Consider the following 25038-nt stretch of genomic DNA (forward strand, 5'->3'; position numbering starts at 1 on the left):
ACATCTTCCTCATCAGAGTCCTCCATGGTGTACTGCAAGGTCATAGGTCATGGTAGGCTTAGAAAGTGGTGCATCCTCTGTTATGGAATCTCCCCTCCTCCTCTAACATTGCTCTGTCCATAGTCTTAATTAGGAGCAGTGACTAAGTGATTAAGGGCCAGCTGTGACAATCTGGAAATGCTATGTGCCGAATAAGGCAGTGGGGGACCCACCTGTAAGTCTATTACTACATGAGTGTCGTGGCTGTTCACCAGTAATGCCATGTTTTGGTAATTAATCAGTTAAAACCTTTTGATAAAAAGGTGTTTCCAGTTAATCAGGGAGCAGATTTTAATTCTTTCAACAATTATTTTATGTGATATGTTTAAAAATCCATAGGTGCCATCTTAAAAGAACAAAGGGTGCCTGATGCAACAAATGTGTACATAATCTAAAAATAAATAATCCATTTTTTCCTGTCTGACCTGCTACTTTAGATGCAAATATGTGCAAATTAAAATTCATTCAAACTCAGTTGATCAACTATGATTTATTTATTCAAATGACAGGCCTCGTACATATGCACTGTTACTGAGGTACCAGCTTACCCTCATCTTGAGTATAGCCAGCAGTGCAGGAGTGGAGAACCTTGGGCACAGGGACTGAATGTGGTCCTTAAGACCTCTCAGTCTGCTCCTCCATATTTGCTATTTACTTCAGTCTTAGTTAAGAACCTGAAGGTGACACATGACTTCTTTTTCCCCAGTATTTCACTGGTCGCCTTCACCATTCACCAGTATTTCACTGAACTGTGTAAAGTTTGAAAGCAACATATGCATTTTCATTTATTGTTGCAATCTGAATGTAAAGCTATAGTATTTGAACATGAACTATTATTTGCTTCCTGCTAAAGGTTCTGAGGACTTTGCAAGAGTGGCTCACACAGACTTGCTTCTCTTAGTCTGATGTTTACAGCAATATGTGGCGTAAAAGAAGAAAAAGTAGCAAAGCATCATGCCGTATGGACATCCCCAACCGTAAAACAATTCCGTGATAATCTTAATGAGCTGCTATTCTAGGGCAGTAGTTGCAAAGTCTTTCTTTCCTAGAGAACATTTACAAATTGTGCAAGCATATCATCCCAAGCTGTGTAGCACATGTATGTGCACAGGCTGCCTACATTAGTCCAAAAATCAGCAGAGTCAGGTTGTAGATGTGGTTGTCTATTAAGGTTTCCTGTTGTGCCACAATCTGCCCAAGCAATCTGGAACACTAAAAGGTGCATGTTATCTAAACACAGAGAAACAGATTTTCTTTCAGCTACTATAACTGCATGTTTCCAGTTACTGTTGTGGTCTCTTCCACCTGTTGTAAAACAACTAGATTTCTCTTGGTCTAAAGGACCATACATATACGTACCGTAGGTTTTTAAGCAGAGGTTGGAAGGCCATCTGTCATGGATGCTTTAGCTGAGATTCTTGCATTGCAGAGGATTGGACTAGATGACCCTCATGATCCCTTCCAACTACAATTCGATGATTCCATAATTCTCTGGACATTTTCTCTTCTCCTTTGGCAGCAACAAAACCAACTGAATCTCTCCCTCCCTCCCTCCCTCCCATCTCCTTCTTTCCTACCTAAGAGACCTAGACCAGGAAGGAGGTTTCACAAGTCCATATTTCTTTTAATTCAAACAGCTCCTGGATCCCAAAGTGTTTAGAGATTTCTGTATTCAAGAAATCAATGAGGCCTCCTAAAACTAAGTAAAGTGAAACTGTGTTTAATGTGGAATGTAGGGATGCTGCCCAAAATAGCATATTTGTATGATTTCTTCTTCCCCTGTAACATGTAGTATTCCTTACCCCATATCTGAACATCATCACTTTCCCCACCTCCACATTATCAACACATGGTAAGTGATCATATGCATTATAAGAAAAATGGAGATTCATCATGGAGTGGTGTTTTTGTTACCATTCCTACACATTACGCATGATATAGGATTGGTGACAGAAACAGTCGCTACATGTTGAGCTACATACTGTGTAGGATCACTTAATATGTGCCAACAATGTGGAACAGAGAAGGGGGATGTGATGTTGACAGGGCACAGGGTGGGTGTCCATACAAAGACAATAAGATATCATGCAAAAATACCTTTGGCAGCATCCCAGTCTCCTGCATAAAATATATCTGAACATTTTTAGGAGGACTTTTTTCTGCCTATAAAGGAGTAGCTTTAATTATTCAAATGTTTGGATAGCTCTCTGGCCTGGTACACATAGGCAGGGATGGACAAAAGTTACTGGTGCCATCTGTTTTAATAGGAGGTAAAATACAATTTATAAAACTACGCAGGAAACTTTTTGTAAACTGCACAGGGAACATTACATTCTGCCCTTTCCTATTCACCCAGGTGGGCATGGCAACAATACTGAACAATGTGCAGTTGAAATTCAACACGTGGAGAGAGATGAGTTGATAGGACTCCGTTTTCCACCCCTACCCTAGGTTGTAGACATAAGTTAATCATCATTCTCTATCTTTCTCACTTTTCTGCTCTCTGAATTTCATAGTGACTAAAACTGGCTTTCATCCAAGCCTGATGGGCAGAAGTTTCCTAACAGAAATGGCAGTTTCTTTAGTATTCATTGAAGATGTGCGCTTTGTTTAAACCCTCCTGGTGGTGTTGAATTTTGTGAATTCTGCTGTTGCGTGTTAACAGTGTTTCCTTACTCTGAATTTCTTGAGCTTTTCCCCTAATCTAACCAATTTTTTTCCTAGATAAAGAATAGATAAAATCAGTTTGTGCTATAGAAGAAACATGTCTCTTTAAGAGAGTAGTGCCAATTCAATCTCTCAATATTTTAACAAAACCCCTTCACAGGATAGCTCAGTATTGCCCATCCAGTCGTTTTATGGAGGAGGCTTACTGGAAAGGTGTGGTTAATCTGATTGCTGTGATGGACTTCAATAATACTCTGTCATTATGAGCAATGATTGGAACTAGAAGCAAATATATATGCTTACAGTCCAGATCTATGGAGATATTTCCCCTTACATTTCCATTTTTAAATATGGAAAAAGAAAGTCTAGGACTGGAGTGTCATCTTTGATAGTTTTTCTTTGGCTCAGTCTTCCATATTGATGTACGTAGATCAAACATAACGGTATAATATTGCAGAGAGCTGAGTGTCACAATAATAAAGGAGGCATGCCACCTACAGATAGGTGCCTCATGGAAAAGCAAGTATCATTTTCCACATGGGACTGACGTAAGAAGCACATCATTGTAGTTTAAAAGGCTCTACCAGTTTCTGTTAGCATTGTGGAGCAGCAGAGAGTGGAACCAGCACTTTGTGTTTCCCTGTTCTTGATTTTATTGTGAATCTATCTGTACTCCACAACAGTGTGATAATTTCCCTGAGTTTCTACATCATGGATAGGGAACCCATGGCTCTTCAGATATTGTTGGGCTACCACTCCCATCATCCTTTACCATTGACCATTCTGGGTGGGGCTAATGGGAGCAGGGGTTCAACAACATCTGGAAGGTCTCCTTCCCAGTTTTATATATTTGCTCTTAAATCAGCTACCAATTTCCCCCCTGCCCTTTTATTATTTGCCTTTGCTCACATAAATGTTCCCTCCTCCTTTTATTGAATGCAAACATGTGGTCGCTTTGTGAAAAACTGTTAAAGAAAATGAATAAAACTTAATGAGGGAATTTATTACAGAAATAAGGAGACACAAACATATTGCTGGAAATGGTACTAACACATTTACCTGAGAAATATTATATTCTCAAGGCTTGACTTTTATCCGATGTTACTCACACATATGAGTGAGTAATAACTTGCAGCCTTTTTAAAAAAATGCATATTATAAAAAAGTACTTGGATTAACATTGGAGAAGGAGACTGTCATCCTATACAAACCTACCTGGGGGAGAAAGCCCCACTGAACTCAGCATTCTCTTTTAAGCATTCTGTTACAAATAAATGAAAGCCTGATGCTTCTGGCAAGCCTACAAGCAGGTCATATAGGCAACAGTCCCTCAGCAACTGGTATCCAGTAGCAAATTGTCTTTGAACATAGAAGTTACTGCTAAGAACTATCTTAGCAGTGTTACCAAAAACAAACAAACACACACCCCAGGACAGCTTTTAAAAAATGTTGTCCTTTGAACTACGTACTCCCTTCAAATGTTGCTGGTCTACAGTTCCCATCAGCTATGGCTAGCAGGGTATATGGTCAAGGATGATGGATATGACCTAATCCTTTTGACCTACTCCTTTTGAAGGAGGTTTCTAGATAACTTGCATGCATAATTCCATTTTGAACACTAACAATGCAGTCCTAGGGTTGGTGGGGAGACTGAAGTTACTTGAGCCAAAAAGGCAGAAAAATGGACAAAAGAATGATCTTGTGTTTGTCCATTTCTGGGTTTAATTTATTTAATTTATATTTTCCTTCCTATTGGGAACAGTGGAGAGTGCAAGGGAGATTTAGGCATGCTTAGGAATTACAGGGGCATGTCAGGGGACTGGGATGACTTTATATCCTTCAGATCTTAGTGGTTTCCCATACCTCCCCCATGCACCCACATCAGTTGGGCCGGGGCATTGGAGGCTTCAGTGGCAGCGACAGGGAAGGGGAATCTGACATTGAACTCCCTCTCCAACATAAGAGACCATAGGATTGCCTCATCATTAATCTAATACATTGTACTGCCCCAAACCTGCAGTATTATACATTTGTTAATATAGGGGAGAGGCAGTTGCAAAGTTATTCCAGCAAGTAGCTCCACTAGAAGCAACCTTATGTCCTTGATCAACTTCATTGGAATTCCTCTGGCTATACTCCCACTGTGATGGAGCCATAACTTGAGTTCTACCTCAAGTGACATTTTAACAAATGAAAAAAGATGAAAAGGACAAAGAGTCTCTGCCTGGTAACAATATATGAGGGTCAAATAATACAAATGCTCCTTAAGCACCAGAGTTCATGAGTGCTCTCCCCCTGACCCAAGCGGTTTTCGCTACTTCAGAGGATTAAGAGTTTAATAAGTTATTGACAGGAGCTATGTCACAAATTGATTTTTATGTTAGCCCTGTCTGAGGCATGGGGTCACAAATAATTGATGAGGAGGCTTTTGCAGTTTACTGTACTGTTCCTTAGATAAGAGTAGCTTCCCACAAAGCCACTAGAGGATCTAGAATTCAGCAAAATGCCAAAAGCTGCAACCAGACAATGGAAACCCTGCTGGTTGCCCAAAATATTCATTCATTCATTTATTCATTAATTCATTCAAGTTGTATCCTTCATCCATAGATCTTGGATAAAATACAAGATGAAAATGCAGGCTACATGATAAAAATATGGGAGCCACAAACCAATAAACCCACCTCTTCCCACAAGCACATTTAAAAGGGAATGTGATGTTAATCAGTTCAAGGCTTGGTTGAAGAGGAATGTTTTTCCCTGGCGCCTAAAGGTATATAAGGAAGGTGCCTTTGCCCCTTAGCCAAGGGAAACCTTACAATGTCCTTAAAAACTTGTTGATCTTTTAGCAGACATTGCATCTATTTTCTCAAAGCTTTCTTCATTGCTATAAGGACTTCATTTTTGCAAAAATATCCAAAATATGCAATTTTAGGAATGATAATGAAGCTTATAAGGCTTTGTTGTAGACAGTTAGATGCTATGCCTTTAATGTCATTGTGGTCATGTAGATTTCTAGGAATTTTGCCACTTGACTTTGCTTATTTTTCGTAAATTTTCCCCGCAGCATTTAAGGGTACTTTCCTCTTTCCTTTGAATCTTTACGTTATTTTTTCCAAAAGTTGTATGAAGCATCTAGAGAAAGTTTGCCTCTGCTTCTGTAACATCTACCAGCCTTACTACTGTAAGCAATTGATGGGTACTTTTAAAGCTTTGGTTGGTGCTGTCAGTTACTAATTGACCATCATATACACTGTCCAGGCATATCTTGTATCACCCCCCTACCATTCAGTCCAAAACAGTCTAGCTTGATGCAGACATCCAGTTTGCCATTAGACAGCAAATATGGACATCTAGTGGTTGTGTGTTGTATTGTATGCAGACTATATTCTTTTAAAGGAGTTGAATTGAACCTGATTCTCTCAACTTTTTAAATGAACTACCTTTATTATCCATACAATCCTAAATTATGACATTGAAATCCTTGACTCTGGTGTATGTCAAGGCAGTCATAGTATTTTTTGCTATGCTGAAATCATATGAATGAGCCAAACTCATAGTTCACCATGTAACTACTACAGAGTCTTCAAAAAATGTAACTTAAGCAACTAAAACCAGCTAAGCTAATGGGCATCCTGGTTTGTTCAGAGTGCCTTGTGGTCCCTTAGATCAGTGTTTTTCAACCTTTTTTGGGCAAAGGCACACTTGTTTCATGAAAAAAATCACGAGGCACACCACCATTAGAAAATGTTAAAAAAATTAACTCTGTGCCTATATTGATTATATATAAAGTAATTCTCTTGAATAGGAATCAAATAAACACAAAGAATGTATTTTATAATTACTTTATTATGAAATAGTAAGTAAACAGAAATATGAAAAATTATAAAATACTTTATTTTTAAATCTTTCGAATTTTTCAATTTTCCCCACGGCACACCAGGCAACATCTCGCGGCACACGTGTGCCGCGGAACAGTGGTTGAAAAACACTGCCTTAGATATACACTCCAAGGAAGTTTCAAGTCTGTGATGAAAAAAACGAGGCTAGGGATGGGTGACTCAGGTCTGTTTCTTGTCTGTGTCACTTTTACATATGTTTGTTCAGAAATCCATTCCATCACATTTCCATATTAATCTGTAAATTTTAATGCATAATTAAATATGTTTTCCTTAAAGTACTTAATTTTAACCATATTGTCTCTCAAAATGTGCATTTTTAAAATGCATATAGGTGAATTTTAAGACAAGCACTGTGTCAGAGATATGTGAAGTTCAGTTGATAATGGGGTTCCAATCCACATATTAATCCAGAGTTACAGATCAGCTCAGTTCATGTCAGATTTCATAAAGATCAAATTGCTCAAGCATCCCCCTGAGCCTCCCAGCACCATCGGGCAACAAAAGTGGGGTTTGTTCACAGAGGAATGTGCTCTGTGCTGATTCCAAAGACCAGTTTAGCAGCCAATTCCAGATACTATCAAAGGACTAAAAAAAACCCTCTAGGCATAAAGATAGGTCAGGAAGTAGTTTGGTTTGCAGCTCCCCAGGGAGTTATACTGGCTTCACAGTTTGAGAGCCATTTTGTTCCTTGGTAGTCTTTCAGCTTTTGGGGCTGGCTACGGATGATGGGAAGTAATATATGCAGAGAGACAAGATCTTAGGTGTCTTTGCTGTAGAAATGGTAAGAAAACATTGGTCTTAATGAGAACTAGTCAGTGTTATGAATAAAGGTCTAATCAATCTTCTGCTACATTCCTTCTCACCCAACTACAGAGTGATCTTTTGTGTAAGACCTTTCATAGGAAGATCCACAGAAAATAGTGAAGGAAAGGGAGCAGTCAGTAAACACATCCTTATGCAGTTGAGTACATGGATCAGGAATCCAGAAGCAACTGAGTGGGATGCTGAGCAAACAGTACCTGCCCTAAACTATTGTGAACATCAAACAGCATAGACATAGGTCAAAAAGAAAGAAAGAAAGAAAAGGGTTGCCAAGATTTGGTAAAAAGAGTAACAAGGAAGCAGTGAAACGTAGAATAATAGAACTGTAGAGTTAGAAGAGACCCCAGGGTCATCTTGTCCAACCCCTTGCAATGCAAGACTCTCAGCTAGATCATACATGACGGATGTAGGCTATTGATTCTTTTCAAAACCGCTCCTTGCTGGGGGTGCCAATACAACTCCTTGCCAAGGATGTAAGGGACCCTAGGTAAGACTCTGGCAAAGACAGACCTTTCTCGAATGACACAGCCATTACCTTTATCATTAGCCAGCTGTGTGGGCTACACCAAGGGTGTCTAACCTGCGGTCCTCCAGAGGTTGTTGGACTACAGCTCCCATTAGCCCTAGCCAGCTTGGCCAGTAGTTGGGAGCTGCAGTCCAACAACTGAAGGGCTGCAAGTTAGTCCCTATAGGCTACACACAGACTGGTAAGAGAATAATGAAGGCTGAAGCACATCACACTTCAGCACTGCAGATATCAACAGTGCTTACCATTAGAGCTGAAGATATGTACCCCCCCAAATCAATGTATACCATATTTGCTGTTGCAAGCATCTATCTGAGAGTAATTATGGTGTACAATATTTTATCCAATTGTAAGGGCTTAAATTGACTTTTCCTTTTATCGCTTCAGTTCTATTATTCATGGAAAGTTTATATTTAATGTTATTTTTATTTTAACCATACGGCATAACAAGGCAGAACATACAGTACGACATACCGGTAACAAGGCAGAACAGAAATATAGACAGAACACTGGCTGCTACTTTGTATCAATGCAGATTTGTCTTAGCCTTCCTGTTTTAAAAAAAAAAGACCTCTCTTCCTTTGCAGCCAAAAACTCTGTATATGTTTTGTGCATTTGTTCAAAACTTAAAGATGAAGAGGCAAGAGGACACGAAGGGACTCTTGCCTCCTTATAGATGAACAATATAGTGGGGCATTACCTCCTCAGCAGACAGATACAGTGTTTTAGGTGTTGCATAAATTACATTTATAAAATGTGTTTCTGAATTTTGCCTTTTCCAGCACTCCCTTGCTGTTTTCTCTCCTTCATCTAATTCTTAGATGGCAAACTCTTATACCAAGTGCCTGCTTTATTTAATTCTGTAATACACCATTTACACTGATGGCACTCTTTAGCTAACAGTGATAATAATAATCATTGTTTTCCCTCCCGTGGGGAGTAGTAGATGTCTCATGGGCTCCATCATTTTAAAAACTAGTGATCCTGCAATAAAGTATCATTTCCCAGGAAAGAGATGAGAGATTCTTGGAGGCAGATTTAACATATAGTAATCAGAATCAGATGGTAACAGCATCTAACCACAAAGGGAAGGCTAGTCCAGGCATATGTTTAAGCAAGGATACCTCTGTTTTGTGCTTTGTTGTCCCATGTCTGAGCACTAGGCCAGGATGTGAAACCTACTTGGTTTTAACAGTGGAAAAAAACACTGACCCCTCCCACTCTTTTGACTGAGAGCCGAACTACACATGATATTGAAAACCCAGTGAGTTGCATATCCAGTCAGGATCACACCACAGAGGAAGGAAGATTTCCTCCTGATTAAGTGACCCACAGATTTGCATCAGAGGAAACATACAAGTACCTGTATGAGTCCCATATTCTTTGCCCTACAGGTATGTGGCTGAATCCCATCCGAAGCAACAGATTGGAAGCATCCACAATGGAAACTATTAAACTGAACTATGTTTCTCAGTACAAGAGCCAATGTTATATGAACTATGTGCCTTGTTGTAGGTGACTCACTTTTCCTCTTTTCTGTTTCAATTTTCTCCCCTTGCAGCTGTCTGGAGGATGTGAACTAACTGTGGTACTACAAGACTTTATAGCCAGCCATAGTAGTGAGCTGAGTATCCAGGTGGGGCAAACGGTGGAGTTACTGGAAAGGCCAAGTGAAAGGCCCGGCTGGTGTTTGGTACGGACAACAGAGCGGAGTCCTCCTCAGGAAGGGCTGGTACCTAGCAGTGCTCTCTGTATCTCACATTCCCGGAGCAGTGTGGAGATGGACTGTTTCTTCCCTTCAGGAAAAGGTAGGCAGAAATTGAACAGGGCTGATTTTCCCTCCACTGTTGTTTCACTAGCTAAAATGAAGGGAGGATAAAAGTACAGATATTCATAATTTGAACTGCCAGCCTGCTGTGGAAGTGTGCTGTCTGCACTTTTGATGTGCATACTTATCTTTTCACCTGCATCAGCCAGGAGAGGGTGGGGGAAGGAAGGGACCTGTTTTTCCTGCCTGAGTGGAAACCCAATTACATACTGTTTAGCCAGACATTGTACCTGCTATAAAACAATTCCTTCTGTATGAGTGCAGGACTCTGCATAATGCTGATTGGATGGCTTTTGAGTCATTCAGAAAATCACCTTCTCCCATTATATAGGGTTTTCAAGGGTGTTAAAAAAAATGGGGGGAATATATAAAAATAAAGCACCAAACTTCTCTGTTTTTGAAACTTTTGATCAGGTGATCCAAAAAGCAATACCTAAAGCACCTGAGTTCTATCACATTATAGCAGTTAGCTGGGAAGGATAGTTTTGTTAAGCAATTCACCTTAGCATCATTTCTTCTAAGAAAGCCCTTGGGCTTTTGCCTGAGCTGGACAATCACAAATATAGTCTAGGTGGAGAATGCCTAGTTGGATTTTGTTCGCTGCTGTCATATATTGTTTGTTTTTATGTTTTTATGTTATATTGTTTTAAATGTTATAATTCACTTCATGTGTTCATGGACAGAAAAGTGGACTAAGAAAAACCCAATAAAGGTCAAGCCAGTAACACAGGGAAGAGGGTAACAGAGACAAACAGCTATTATTCTGGAGCCAGGTCTCAACAGAGAAGCAAAGGCAGTGAAAAGAAGTAGTAAAAAGAACTGACATCCCTTAAGATCTTAGTGAACAGGCAAACAGAAGAATGTAGGCAATTTTCACTGTTTGCATTTTTCTGAAGATATTGACTAAGTAATTAGAAATTTATCTAAAAACTAGACAAAGGGACAGAAGAAGGCATTCAGCATTCTGAGATTTGTTCTATAAAAGGGAGGAATCTTAGGCTCAATACACACCATGCACACACATACCCCAAAAAAGAATACCGGGAACTGTAGTTTTTTAAAGGGTGTTGGAAATGGTAGCTCTGTGAAGAGTAAACTACAGTTCCCAGGGTTCTTGGTGGCATGTGTATGCTTTTCATGTGCTTTAAATGCATGGTGGATATGTAGCCACTGCTTGTGATGTATGCACTTATTCCACTTTCACCTCTGGTAAACAGATTTCACAGGTTTTTGTATTGCTTAAAAATCTGCTTCACAGGTCCAATGGTGAGCTTGTGCGATTGGTTTGGTGCAGGGATACCAAACAAGGATGTCAAAAATGCCAAGGTGATCAATTCTGGTGCTTTATTAAAAGAAGGTGTAAATTTACAACACAGCCTGCAAAGCCTTGCTGCCTTTATAGACTTGGGACAGACACAGAAACAGCAAGCATTCTAGATATGAAAGCTAGGGGCTGAATGGCACCTTAAACCTAGGTTATGGGTACAACAGTAGAATGTCTAGGACCACTTTTTATAACAAGAATACAAAGCTGAAAATGAATGAACTGAAGCTAAAATATTACGTTTGTTTTTCACATGGTCTAGTCTTTCACTTGCCCACCCCCTTAATATTCTTAAGAGGGTCTCTTCTTAAGTCTTCAGAGACTAGGTGGAAGTGGGGAGGCAGAAAAAGGTCCTTCTTTCCTTCCCCTCTGCAGTTTTAATCTGAAATCTTAGGGGCAATACTGTTCTCAGAGCTCAGAAACTGCTTGCGCTAATGAAATTCCCTGTCGCAAAATGTGCCTAGCCTTAGAACAATGAGAGTTTCGAACGCTGCCTGCCAATGAAGGCATAGGTGGCAAGCCTCCAAGTCTTAGATTGCTCCCCTGCCTAGGCCAATAACCAAGCATCCTAAAGCCTACAGAGAAGCATAGCATCAAAGCAAGCTGGTTAGCATATATCAAAGCAAGCGCATAAACATAGGTGAGCTCATTCTTGCAGCAACTGCTAATTAGTCCCAGGGTTATCTTGACTACCAATATGGCATTTACAGTCTTTCTGGAATGTTTTCACCATTTAGTTCTACACAGTGAAAGAAAAGGAAACTACATCTACAAAAAGCAGAGCCTTTTTCAACTGTTAAAAGCATTTCTCAACTCCTAAAAACTATTGCTGTGATCTGACCCACGCCACCCTCTTCCTGTGGCAAATGAGTGTGCTGTTACTCTTTCCTCTCACAAGAGGGCTCTCCTGATTTATAGTTTCTTTCTAGTTACTTTCTAGTTAGTCAGTTATTTATAGTATTTATAGAAACTTTCTAGTTACTCAGTTATTGGTAACTCATTCTAAAAAGATAAGTTAAATTATAATATAAGAATCAGGGTCAATACATCGAGAAAATATGCATGGACCTAATAACTAATTCTCACTGATGTGAGTCAGCTGTGTCAGGCTAACTCACTCCATATTCAATTCTTCCTAAGACAAAAATAAAAATCCATGCATATGAAAAACTAGCATGTCAGGGGAGATGCTACCCAAGTATTCCACCCAATACAACAGAGATTCGACCCCCTCCCCTTGCCATGGAGAAGCATCACCTGGTAGCTCAAGTGGTATAGCTCAAAGACAGCTTTACCTACTCAGTGAAAACTAGGCCTAAGAGCAGCAGTTTCCAGAGGTGAATGTTATGTATGTCTGACAGCAGTGTCCATTCTGTCCCTTGGGACAACAGAGGAAGGGAATCTGCCCCTTAATATGAAGAGGGCTCAGAATAGAGACAATGCTACAATAATTGATTTTCCAGTTGGCCTTGGGTTAACCTAGATTAGTTTTGAGTGTACTTATAGCAGGTTAGATAAATGGATGGATCCCAAATCATGATGATGATAATAATAATAATAATAATAATAATAATAATAATTATTATTATTATTATTATTATTATTATTATTATTATTATTATTATTATTATTTATAGCCCGCCCATCTGGCTGAGTTTCCCCAGCCACTCTGGGCGGCTCCCAATCAGTGTTAAAAACAGTACAGCATTACATATTAAAAACTTCCATGAACAGGGCTGCCTTAAGATGTCTTCTGAATGTCAAGTAATTCTTTATGTCTTTGACATCTGATGGGAGGGCGTTCCACAGGGCGGGCGCCACTACCGAGGAGGCCCTCTGTCTGGTTCCCTGTAGCCTCACTTCTCGCAATGAGGGAACCGCCAGAAGGCCCTCGGCGCTGGATCTTAGTGTCCGGGCTGAACGATGGGGGTGGAGACGCTCCTTCAGGTATACAGGACCATTCATGAATATGGAAAGGTGTTTAAATTTGTTACGTGAACTAAGTTTGCACTGTGTGTGTGGTACAAGTGTCCCAGTGCCCATAGATGATATGCAAAAGCCTGATGAGGCAATATTGTAAGTTATTATTGGGCTTGCACTTACTGTACTGCTGCCTCATTTGATTGGTGTTGTTCCACTTTTCCTCCTCTCCGTTTCACCTTTACTACTATGATACTGGTGTTCCAGCCTTTTGAAAATATATCTGTAAAGTAAACTCAGTAGTCAATATTGAAGGCAGAAAGGGGAAAGTGGTGACCTTCCAGAAGTTGCTTGACTACAGATTCTATCATAATGGTGAGAGTTAGAATCTGAAAACACTGGGAAATTCCCTATCCTGGATTTAATGTTGAAAATTCTGGAGGAATTTAAGAAAAAGCATTATGTGAAACTAGCTTCTTATACACCTTTAGTTTTTCCAGCAAGGATTAGTGTTTTAAATAGAAACAGGACTTATCTCTTTCAAACGAAGAATCGTCATTTCTTTCCCAGGGAAAGAAAATAACATCTATAATCTACTCAGACTGCAAATCTGTCTATACTACTCTCTTGAGCTTAACAGAGGGAACAGATTCTTTTATTCCTGTAGTTTTGCCACAGAATGGAGATGTGAAGTATTAAATTACCACATGGTAAGCCCGCAACTTATACCAGGGTTACATTTCAGGGATCACACCTAAAGCCAAAATCATGTGTAGTCAAAACCCATTGGGGTAGGATTGCCAAAGAATTTTTTTCTGGAAGGCTGCCCCTTCCTGCTCCTTACTTCTATTTTTTATTTTTTGCCATGCACGTAAAGCTGAATGCACACAAGTTAAATGCAGGCAGGGCTTTTTTTTCAGCCTGAACTCCAGAACTCAGTTCTGGCACCTCTCAGATGGGCACCATTGCCATTATAAGAAAACAAGGGAGGTGTTAATGGTGAGTTCCAACACCTCTTTTTCTATAAAAATAGCACTGAATGCATGTAAATTGCAGGTTTACTGTATTCGAATTGGAAAGGAAGTGGCAGATGGCAGAGATGCCATGGATGGAAGGCAAGCTATCCGTCCAGCCAAGTAAAACACACCTCCCTTTTTCACTCCTTTCATTTAAATAGTACTATATCTAGCATGAAATTGACATAGTACAAGGAGGTGGTTACATAAAATTGACATACCTATTTATGTTACCATTGCAATTATGAATTACGGTAACCTGCAGACTCTGGAGTAAAAAGAAAGAAAGAAAGTTATTTAAAATAAAATTTGTCATGTTGAAGGTGTTAGTAGCAGAACACTTTGTAGATTTTCTTACCTTAAGTATCATGTGTTTACACTTTCTAAGAAGCTTGAGCCAAAGAATCTGGCTTTAAAGCTAATGAGCCAGCTCACTCATGGAGCAATATCCACTGTACAAGTGCTGAGCGGGAAACTCATTCTGCGAAAAACTGGCTTACAGTCACAAAGCCCTTAGAAATGAGCCTGCAAAATGTTTAGTAGCCCAGAAAAATGTATAGTAGCCAAATTGCCCTCATAGTCATTTGTGGCACAGCCTGAAAGATGCTAAGATACTGTTGCAATTTCTAAAATTTCCTGTTTGGTCCTCCAAGTGTGATTCTTACCATAGACGAGTATGTGCATGACTAAGTTGTCTTTCAATGATAAGAAAGTGGAGGAGGGCAACCTATTGGCAGTGGGAACATCCCTCTTTTGTAGCTCCTGTGCTAAAATCCAAAGTTAAGGCTGGAGACTTTTGTAAAAGAAAGTTGTGTGTCCCACCATCTTTATGTAAGATACTGTATGTCCAGCAGCTATGATGGGCCATAGGATCAGGCTGTTAGCCTCACCAAAGGTGATCTGCCTTTCCTCTTGCCAAACTTTATATGAAAGCATGTAACAATTGAATGTGAGACATTTGATGGATCTACTGTGCTAAAATGCCAGGACAGATTCCTCTTGGAAAGGCTCAACAACCAACATTTTCAGATCTTCTCTGTGTTGTAGCACCTGGCTTAATTTATTTATCTGAATCAAATAACTTAGTATAACCTATTTATCTAAAAATTATGAGATTTATATTCTTGACCTGCAGCTATGTTCGGACTGGACATGCCATGCTCATGATGTCTCTTTGTTTCTGGCCCTTAATCATAGGTGGTTGTGTTTCTCCTAATTAAGTGAATTAAATTAACTCAATTATCTTCAGTTCCCTCTGGCCCAACAACTGGAGAGCAGGTTGCTTTGAATTTGTCATTAGCTTCAGTGGAATGTATTTTGCCACTTGTGCTTCTGATGACATTAGTCTTCCCCTCACTGCCTAAAGCAATATTCTGAACAGAATATTAGGGAAATGAAAAGTGTATTAAAATGGTTGTATTGTGATAGGGCTAGATTTCTAGTGTAGTGTAGACGGTTTGGAAGCTTTGTTGTCTATAATGTATATTTTAGATTGCAGTCACGTTGTTTCTGAGCACACAAGCTTATCTAGACTTATATTTGTTTACCAGAACTGGCAAACCAAATGTATCATTAAAGTCACTTGACTTTAATCGGAAGTAAGTTATCCCTGGAGAAGCACCACTGGCAATTCATCAGGCTCTTTATTTCCTCTGTAAATTCTGTAATAAAACAGGAAAGACTATTTTAAGAAACAGAATTGGTACCATTCTATTTTAAACTTAGAGTTTATTTAGAGAGAGACAGAAGGTGTCCTTTTATTTTCTGAAGAAGGAAGGGATAAAAAATTATCCACAGCTTAACTAGAATTCAGGTACCATGTAAGCCATGATGAGGTTTCATTTGATAATTTCATAATGTATTTTAGCAATAGTCTTTAAATGACAAAGACTACTGCAGAAAGGAAACAACTGGTTTTATCCTGCCCAAAGGGCATCTCATGTCTTTCTTAAGTATAACTGTGAGCTGTCAACTGGATAAAAGTCATTTGCAATGTTAGCTTGTGGGCTAGGAGCTTTATGCCTTTTGTATTTTAAAAAATATTTGCTAACAATGTGGCTAGGCAAAGCACAGTACCAATTAGACCTACCCACCCATCATCTGAATTTACCCAGGGCACCCAGAGCACATGCAGTAAGGGTAGGGAAAGAGGTGAGTGGGAATGGGTGGGTGACTGAGACAGAGAGAAGTCATGCTAGGTGTTGGACAATACTTGTTGTAGTTTAATTATGTAAATAAGCAGTTCTAACTGAAAGATTTCAAGTGGAACAGTGGAACAGCAGGAAACCTATGGCCCTCTGGATGTTGCTGGACTATAACTCCCATTTTCACTGGCCATGCTGGTTGAGACTAGAGGAAGCTGAAATCCAACAACATCTGAAAAGCCACAGGTTCCTTGCCCCTGACATAGTGTACAGTGTCCAGAAAATCCTGTTTGCACTTCATAGCTCAGAGCAAGCCCTGACAGCAAGAGCTGTATCTTTGCATATAAATTAGCATATGCAATTTTTATGCAGTTTAATAATATGGGGCTGTAATCTACCAATGCACCTGGTAAAAAGTGCTATATATAGTGCATCAGAAAGTTCAGGACTGATGGGCTACTTGGTTATTATTTGGGTCCTTAGTCAGTCACATTAATATCAAGAGTTAAAAGTCTAAAACTCTGTAATACTGATATTATTAATACCGTATTTTTCGCACCATAGGGCGCACCGGACGATAGGGCGCACCTAGTTTTGGGAGGCGGAAAACAAGAAAAAAATATTCTGAACCCCAGAAGCCAGAACAGCAAGAGGGATCTGGCTTCTGGGATACCGTGTGGCTGTTCTGGCTTCTGGGGTAACCGCACCAAGCCTCTTCAGGGCAGCGGGATGAAGGCTCCCCCTGCCCAAAGAGGCTGCGCAGGGCTAAAGCAGAAGCCAGGACAGGCGCGTTGCTGAAGGGGCGCTGCGCCTTCTCTCTCTCTGCGCAGCGCCTCTCCTTCGCAGGCTGCCGCCCCAAGCCTCGCGCGCCCGGCGGGAGCTCCTGCCGGGCGCGCAAGGCTTGCAGACACTCGCCCGAAGTACGGGGAGCCCTCCGGAGGGCTCCGCGTGCTTCGGGCGGCAGGCTGCCGCCCCAAGCCTCGCGCACCCGGCGGGACCTCCCGCCGGGTGCGCGAGTCTTGCGGACACTCGCTGGGGCTGCAGGCTGCTGCCCGCAAGCCTTGTGAGCCCGCGGGAACTCCCGCCGGGCTTGCAAGGCTTGCGGATAGCTTCCTGAAGCCTGGGGAGCGAGAGGGGTCGGTGCACACCGATGCCTCTCGCTCTCCAGGCTTCAGCGAAAGCCTGCATTTGCACCATAGGACGCACACACATTTCCCCTTCATTTTTGGAGGGGAAAAAGTGTGTCCTATGGAGCGAAAAATACGGTATGTGAGTGTCCACTTCTCTGTAGATTACAGTGGCAGCCACAAAGCTGAAGCTAGCAGTTACCATTTTCCATAAGAAGAAACGTTTGTTCTTTTTGATATGGAATGCAGGTTTGCAAGATTCTCAAACTTCTGATCCAAACCTACATTGGTGCTCTAAAAAACTGGTGTTTGTAGAGTATTTAGATAGAAGTAGTGTGACACAGGCTCTCCCGGTCCTTTCATGGTTATATAGACAAGGGAGAGGAGAGTAACTTGTTGAAAATTTGCTCTTAATCATCCATTATTCTTTGCAGTATGTTTAATGTTGTGTCAGACAGTGCTGGATCTTTCAATCCTCATTTACAGTCAACCCGTATCCCAACATCGTAGTCATAATTACCCGAAACCCCACTCTTACCTCTTGATACTTGTGTCATCACACAAGACTCAAAAATAACGCAGTGGTTTTCCCTGCCCTGAAGTACTACAGCAGCATGTCTGTTTCAAAATTAAAACAGCAGGTTTGGTTAGATTGCTCTTCCAGTAACTAGTTTATTTTCCAGAAACTGTGGGTCTGAAGTTTAATATAGCATGAACCTGCCTGCTTTAGGGTTTGCTTCTTCCTCCATAATTTGAGGAATCAAGTGATCATTGGAATGTTTCCACAGGCCAAAAAAAAAATACATTTAGCTTTATTGAGAATGTTGCTTACTCTCAAAGAAACCATTTTGCCTCTCCTTTATGTTCCCGCTGGTATTCATGGCACCTGTATACTTCCTCAAAAGCTGACAATGGTCCATTATGCCTCTCTTTTGCCTTAGCTGTGGAGAAACAAGGCTGGTGGGAAATTTGCATTTGGTTAGTTGAATAAATATTTTGCTAAGGCAGATATTTTATTGCAACTTTCCATTGGAAACCTCAGTATTTTCATCATCTTCTTTCAGTGGAACAGATGGCACGTTATTTGTCACAACCTGTCTTTCTCAGATGGAAGCAAGTCACAAATGATTTCAATACAGGCATGAGACAGAACCATAAAGGACAGCTTTGTTCTATGATTATTGTTGGGATAGAAATGCCCTCTAGGTGGCTCAGAAGGAAATCACGTTTTGTCAGAGAGCTGAAATAGCTCCTGAGAGATTCGGTTGTGGAGGGTTTGCAGAAAGGTGGTGTGCTGTAAAGTCAAAAGAACACTCTAGCATTACCAGCTCTCTTCCCACTGTCAGAGCTTTAAAACCTATGCAAAGGCCAAATTCAAAATATTAAGCCATCCCCATCACATAATCTCCATGCTAACAAAACTTTCACCTGCTCACTTATGCCAATGCTACTTCTGTTAAAGACATAGGAGCCCTACCAGGGTGGGTGGGTGTGCATTGTGTGTATTTCTAGCGTACACTGAAGCAATGAGTTCCAGTTGTTGATAAGCAAATGTAAAGGATTTCACATCGTTTACAAACACAAATCAATAATTGTCTGTTGCAATAAGTGATGATTTAATCCTTCGTTTTCTCATTCTGTTGTGCTTCTGTGTTCCACCAATAAATCTCCAGCCTTCAGAGATTTATTGGTGGAACACAGAAGCACAACAGAATGAGAAAACTATTGTACACATGGGTCATCTAGGCCAACCCTCTGCAATGCAGGAATCTTTTACTCAATGTGGGGCTTGAACCCATGACCCTGAGATTAAGAGTCTCATGCTCTACCAACTACTTGCATGTGCTGGGGACAACCTACAGGACACTTAAGGAGTGGGTGCTAACTAGACAGCAACTGCTCTGTTTATGGGACGGAAACTATGCTTTGCTCCCCAACTTGGAGTCCATCCATCCTGAACTTCATTGCACACAATTAAATCCTAATGCTTCAACTGTTCCAGGTTCAGTTTTAAAGAACTATGTAGCTGCTCTCCAGTCGGCATCTATCAGGGTGTTCCCCTACCACTTTATTGTGCAAATTTATGTGTAAGCAGTGAAAAAAAACCACCTATTTTTATTTTTACTATCAGCTTGGAAACGTCTCTATAAAATCCCAGGTGCATCAGGCATGCATGTTAAATGTTGTTGATTGGTGGGTTTCCATGTGCTGGGTACACTGGATAAGAAATGTCGCCTCCCATCCCCTGTTCCTGGGATTTTAACAACAGGCTGAGAGGCTCAATTAAACAGGTGGAACTTCTCTCATCACATTATTTCCATGGCAGTAAAAGCCTTCACCTGCCTAATTTCTCATTACTAGGCTGCTGTTAAAGGCACAAGAGCAGGGCCAGTCAAAGACGCTGCCGGCCCTAATATAATACCACTATTTATTAAGAACATTCCAAAGGAATTTATAGTTCAGAAGCATCACACCATACTAGACTAAGAAAAGCAAACAGCTCTCTGTGGTATTCTTCAAATAGATAAAAAAGCTACCTTGAAGAACAAACAAGGAAGGGAGTGGCAAGGAGTCACAGTGAAGGCTGGGTTTCCCTGCTAAAACATCAAGCCTGACATTGCTTAAAGATGTCATTCACACACCCTTTTGGACTCTGGTACTGTACACAAACCACTGCTGAAAGTATTGAGTCATGAACCTACTTATTAGTGCCACTGAAGTTGATTCATTATTCCTGAGAACTGAATTATGACATATAACATCCTCAGTAGCAAACTATTGTTCTGAAATTGGAAGCAAGAACACCAGGGTTATATAAATACTGAAACACAACATCAGAAGCTTACTTAGACATGTGTAGCTCACTTCAGAATGGTTACATTACCTTTTTTATTATTGGCAGCCCTTCTGCATTGACAGGCAGAAATACAACAGGTGAAGTTTTCCTCAGCCTTGCATTTCATGCATGAACATTTTCACCTGCTGAATGTCTGGTTATTATGCAGCAATAATTAGGCATGTTGCTTCTTTTTCCTGATTAAAATTCTTGTTTTAGCAGCTGCACCATGGCATATTGAAATTTAGCAGATGCAGTTTTCCCTGTTATAGTCTATCTGTGCTGGTGAGCTGTGTCAGTTGAATTACTTACCTTATGTGACTGTAAATGAAATAAAAACCTATATTAGCTACACTTGCACACGTTTGTTTTAAAATAAGCCTTCTGTTTTATCTCTTGTAACATTCCCAAGTGATGCATTCTAAACTCAATGTTTATCTTAATATATATGCTATAAGTAGCCTTGGGGTAAGTGGCTCCTGAAGGAAAGGACTGTGCTTTGGAGAGGAGTCAGCATGTGATTCACAAACAGCTGATACAACCAGGGCTGCCAATTTTCTTAGTGACCCTGCCATTCTGCCTTTAAAATAAGCAGGAATGGGGAACCTGTGGTCCAATAGGTCTTGCTGATTACAACTCCCATCATACCAGATAACTGGTCAATTTGGCTGATGGGTATTGGAGTCCAACAACCCCATAAACTGTAGGAAAGGGGAAACTTCGTTCATCACTGCATCTGAAAGCTGGGGGAAAGCTTAACCTGTTGGATATCTCCTTCTTTGCTAATTGTTCAACCAGTCCCAGTAACGGCCCCCGCCCTCGAGTTTGATTGGCTGCAGCTTCAAGCCCTAAAAAGTTTCATTAAAAAAATAAAATGGCACACACGGCCAGTTTCTGGCTAGTTAGCAACTCTGCACAGGAGCCATCTGAGAAAACAGGCAGCGCCAGAACCAAGAAGCTGCAAGTTGGTTACCCGCTGTTTCTCCGTCCACACCACCGACAAGCTGTAACCAGAATTCGCAATAATAGCTGATTGATCGCCCGGGATCCCTCCAAAAATAAAAGAGCCGTCACTGAGAAGAAGCGGGCAGGAAACCTGTGGATTTTCCCCACCCGCTTTCGCGGACGGGGAAAAAAAAGATCTATCTTTAGAGAGCTAATTGCAGTATACCACAGATGTGATGGTCGCAGACATAAGGGTTTTTGTTATTTAAAGCTGGCGCAATCGAAAGTGACATACTGCCTACTTCATTGTTTGCAACGTCTACCCCAAGGACAGGTTGTCATTTGTTTTCCGAGCAGACGGAAGAAGTCCTTGTGCAATGTTTTGGCTACAGAGGAGAGCGTCGCGATTCGTAGTAGGTGCGTTTCTCGCTCGCTCCCTCCTCCGCTCTCGTCCGCGTTGCATAATCGTGTTCCGAGCCAGTCTTGCAGGCAAGAGTAGATAAGCACCAGCTGGGGGTTGGCCCTGCCCCTGTCTCCAGAGAGCTCCTCCCTCTGCTCGCCTCTTTTTCCGAAGGTAGTTTTCTTTCTTACTCTGCGGTGCGATACTTTTGGTGTGAGTGTGCTGCGCTCAGCTGGTGGATTCCGCGGAGCCTGGTTGCCATGAGTACCCCCGAGGCAGAATGAAGGGTGGGAGGCACGCTTATACCAGCACGCCTTGCTTGGGCTGGCTCCTCGCCAAGTGTTGCTGCTGTTTCCCAACGTGCAGAGGTTGGTAGCCGGCTACTAAACTGGATGTGCTTCTCGTTTGAACATTGGAGCTCTGGGAGGAAGAGGGTAGGCTGTTCAAATCCAAAACTAAATGTTTGCTACTCCTAACTCTGGGGATATTAAACTTGAAATGAGTAACCCTGGCTTTGCTATATGGCTGGTGTTTGAAGGGTGCTCAAGAGTTTTCCCTAAGGGGGCTAGGAAAAAGCTGTACTGTATATAGAAACTGCCATAAAAATAGCATGTTGATGTGAAGTTTGTGCTTCTTAATCTGCACCCTTCCCAAGTGGTATATGTGTGTGGGTTCTAGTTGCTGCTGACTTGTCACTCAACTCCGTATCTCTGTTTGCACATATCCTCAGATGTCTTCTGCCAGGAGAGAGAGAGACTTCTTTCTAGGTTTCTGTCCAGCATATGCTGCTGGTTAAGGAAGTGCAAACAGAGACCACAACTTTGAGAGCTATAATTCTTGTCTACATGCCCATGCACTCTATATGTTCATTTGACCTTAGGGCTGTAGCCCTCTGTGCATTTGGTGATGAGTAAACCCCATCCATTTCAGTGGAGTATGCTTCTGTGTAAAGATAGGATAGGCCCAGAAAGACTGTTTGATACTAATAAACTAACAAATGTAATGATTGAATGAACCAAGGCTGTATTTTAGAACCAACTCGGAGATAAAAAGTGTGTGTGCTGGAGAGTGGAGCAGAGTTCATAGTTTTTCTGCAGACAACTTTGTGACCTTGCTTTGCCGATAAGAGCAAACTGTTGCTGAAGGAGTTGTGAGAAAGAACTACAATATTTCTGAAAGCATTTATTCCCCTCCCATTAGGGTTTTTTTTTCTAGATTGCAGATTCAAAATACTTTGGTAAACGCTGTGTATAAATAAACGAAATTCCAAACCTCTCTTTCTGCTGACTTTGGACAAAATATAATAGGAGTGGGGGTTCTTAATTTTCTCTCTGTGTTCCTGCAAAAGACAATAGTGACTTCAGTCTGCATTTAAAACGATTCATCAGAAGTGGGTGGGATGACAAGGTGTTAACTACATTATGTAGTTTGTATAATTCCTGACTTTGTTTTCTATAGCAAGAAGGTATCATAATCAATGGTCATAAGTGCTTGTTGTAAACAATGATAATTGGTATTTGTATTGTACTTAATAGGTTTGGCCTCTGTGAGAAAGGCCATTATTTTCTATTTTACAGATGAACAAATGAGATTGAAAAGGAGAGTGCATTTGCTCAGTCCAGCAGAAAAGCTTTTTGGACAAAAAGCTTCTGTGCACAGATTGCTTTCTGGATTCCAGGCAGGCAGGGGAAAAGAAGACTGTTTCTGGAACTGCCTGTGCAGTGTTCTTAGGGCTACACAACTCCTATCACCTATTGGGGGGGGGAACTCAGTTCCAGTGGCGTAGCGTGGGGGGTGCAGGGGGGCGTAGCGTGGGGGGTGCACCGGGCGCAACATCTGGGGGTTAGGGTTAGGGGGCACAAATCCACGGGTTAGGGGGTGCAAATTACTTGCCTTGTCCCAGGTGCTGACAACCCACGCTATGCCACTGCTCAGTTCTCACCTCTGCCTCTCAGCTGAAAAATGCTCTTTTGCCAATGTGTGTGCATGGTTTTCCATGTGTGAGGATCTCTTGGCGGTTGCAAGCAGGTCCATAACAATGACCCTAAAATAAAGTCCATTTACCTATGCAAGATAAGGTGGATGTTTCACCTTGCCTGATGGTTATGGAAATCATTCTTGGGTTCCTTATCTCTCTCATAGAATCCCATTGAGTTGGTTCCTCCCCAACATTGTTTTCTCTTATTATAGGACCACTTCCCTAGGAGGCCTTAGGCACTGTTGCTTAGCCTTATCCACTGCCCATCAGCAATTTGAGCCTATAAAACTAGCCTGTTCTACAGAACTGTAAAGACAATATACCGTATTTTTCCTTCTATAACACGCAGATTTTTTCTTCTAAAAAGGAAGGGGAAATGTCTGTGCGTGTTATAGAGCGAATGTGTGGTCCCTGGAGCCGAAAAATCATGCAAAAATCAAATCGCGGCGCTGCACGCTGCACGGAGAAGCGAAACCTGAAAAGAGAAAGCGGCTGCTTTCCTGCATTCTGCCTCAGGGTCTTACTGCCCACCCTCCTCTGTTTCGTTGCTGTGTTTGCTGAAACGGAACAAAGAGCAGGGAAAGCCCCTCCCCTCCAGGCAAGCTCCGGTGCTGCTGGGGGAGAGGGAGAGAGAGGGGGGAAGGGAGAGAGAGAGGGGGGAGGGGGAGGGAGAGAGAGGGGTGGAGGGAGAGAGAGAGAGGGGGAGGGAGGGAGGGAGGGAGGGAGGGAGAGAGAGAGAGAGAGAGAGAGAGATGGCTGGCTTGGGTGGGGGGAAACTTTTGCCTTTCTTTCCTCCCTCCCGTTAAATCCCTCTCCTGCATTCTTAGCCAGCTGCTTCTCTGCACACCCCTCTAATGTCCCTTCTTTGTTTTTCCTTCGCTCCCCACTTAAAATGTGGTTACAAAGCATGGATCCTCAGGATCTTTGCATTGGGTCACCCCAAATTCACCATCAGATCACATAGCATGTCCATGGCTACAGCCTGCACCAAAAAAATCACGCACCCACTGTTGCCTGGGGCTGCAATGGTGCAAAAATGTGGTTACAAAGCATGGATCCACAGGGATTCTCAGGATCTTTGCATTGGGTCACCCCAAATTCACCATCAGATCGCATAGCATGTCCATGGCTACAGCCTGCCCCCCCCCCCAAATCACATACCCACTGTTGCCTGGGGCTGCAATGGTGCAAAAACATGGTTACAAACCATGGATCCACATGGCTCTTCAGGATCTTTGCATTGGGTCACCCCAAATTCACCATCAGAGCACATAGCATGTCCATGGCTACAGCCTGCCCCCCCAAAATCACGCACCCACTGTTGCCTGGGGCTGCAATGGTGCAAAAACGTGGTTACAAACCATGGATGCACAGGGATTCTCAGGATTTTTGCATTGGGTCAGCCCAAATTCACCATCAGATCACATGTCTGTGGCCACAGCATGAAGCACAAAAATGATACATCCACTGTTTCATTCAGAATGTTTTTTCCCTTGTTTTCCTCCTCTAAAAACGATGTGTGTGTTATGGTCAGGTGCGTGTTATAGAGCGAAAAATACGGTATATT

At 41.6% G+C, this 25038-nt stretch overlaps 1 protein-coding gene across 26 annotated transcripts in view; it reads left to right on the top strand.

Annotated features, from left to right (window-relative positions):
- The window catches only part of KALRN (kalirin RhoGEF kinase), a 523049-nt gene that overhangs the window by 423943 nt on the left and 74068 nt on the right, over window positions 1-25038 (top strand). For 19 of the 26 annotated variants that reach the window (XR_014560170.1, XM_083722227.1, XM_083722230.1 and 16 more), the window contains one exon: window positions 9515-9761. Coding sequence is in view for 25 of the 26 variants with exons in the window: in XM_083722227.1 (XP_083578353.1) it covers window positions 9515-9761 (247 nt within the window). In the remaining variant the exon portion in view is untranslated. Of the gene's footprint in view, window positions 1-9514; window positions 9762-21674; window positions 21862-25038 lie in introns of those variants that run through there. The other 7 variants (XM_083722235.1, XM_083722237.1, XM_083722236.1 and 4 more) reach the window with 2 other exon arrangements.

Source organism: Podarcis gaigeae, assembly GCF_964106915.1.
Source record: "Podarcis gaigeae genome assembly, chromosome: 1".
Classification (NCBI taxonomy): Eukaryota; Metazoa; Chordata; class Lepidosauria; order Squamata; family Lacertidae; genus Podarcis; species Podarcis gaigeae.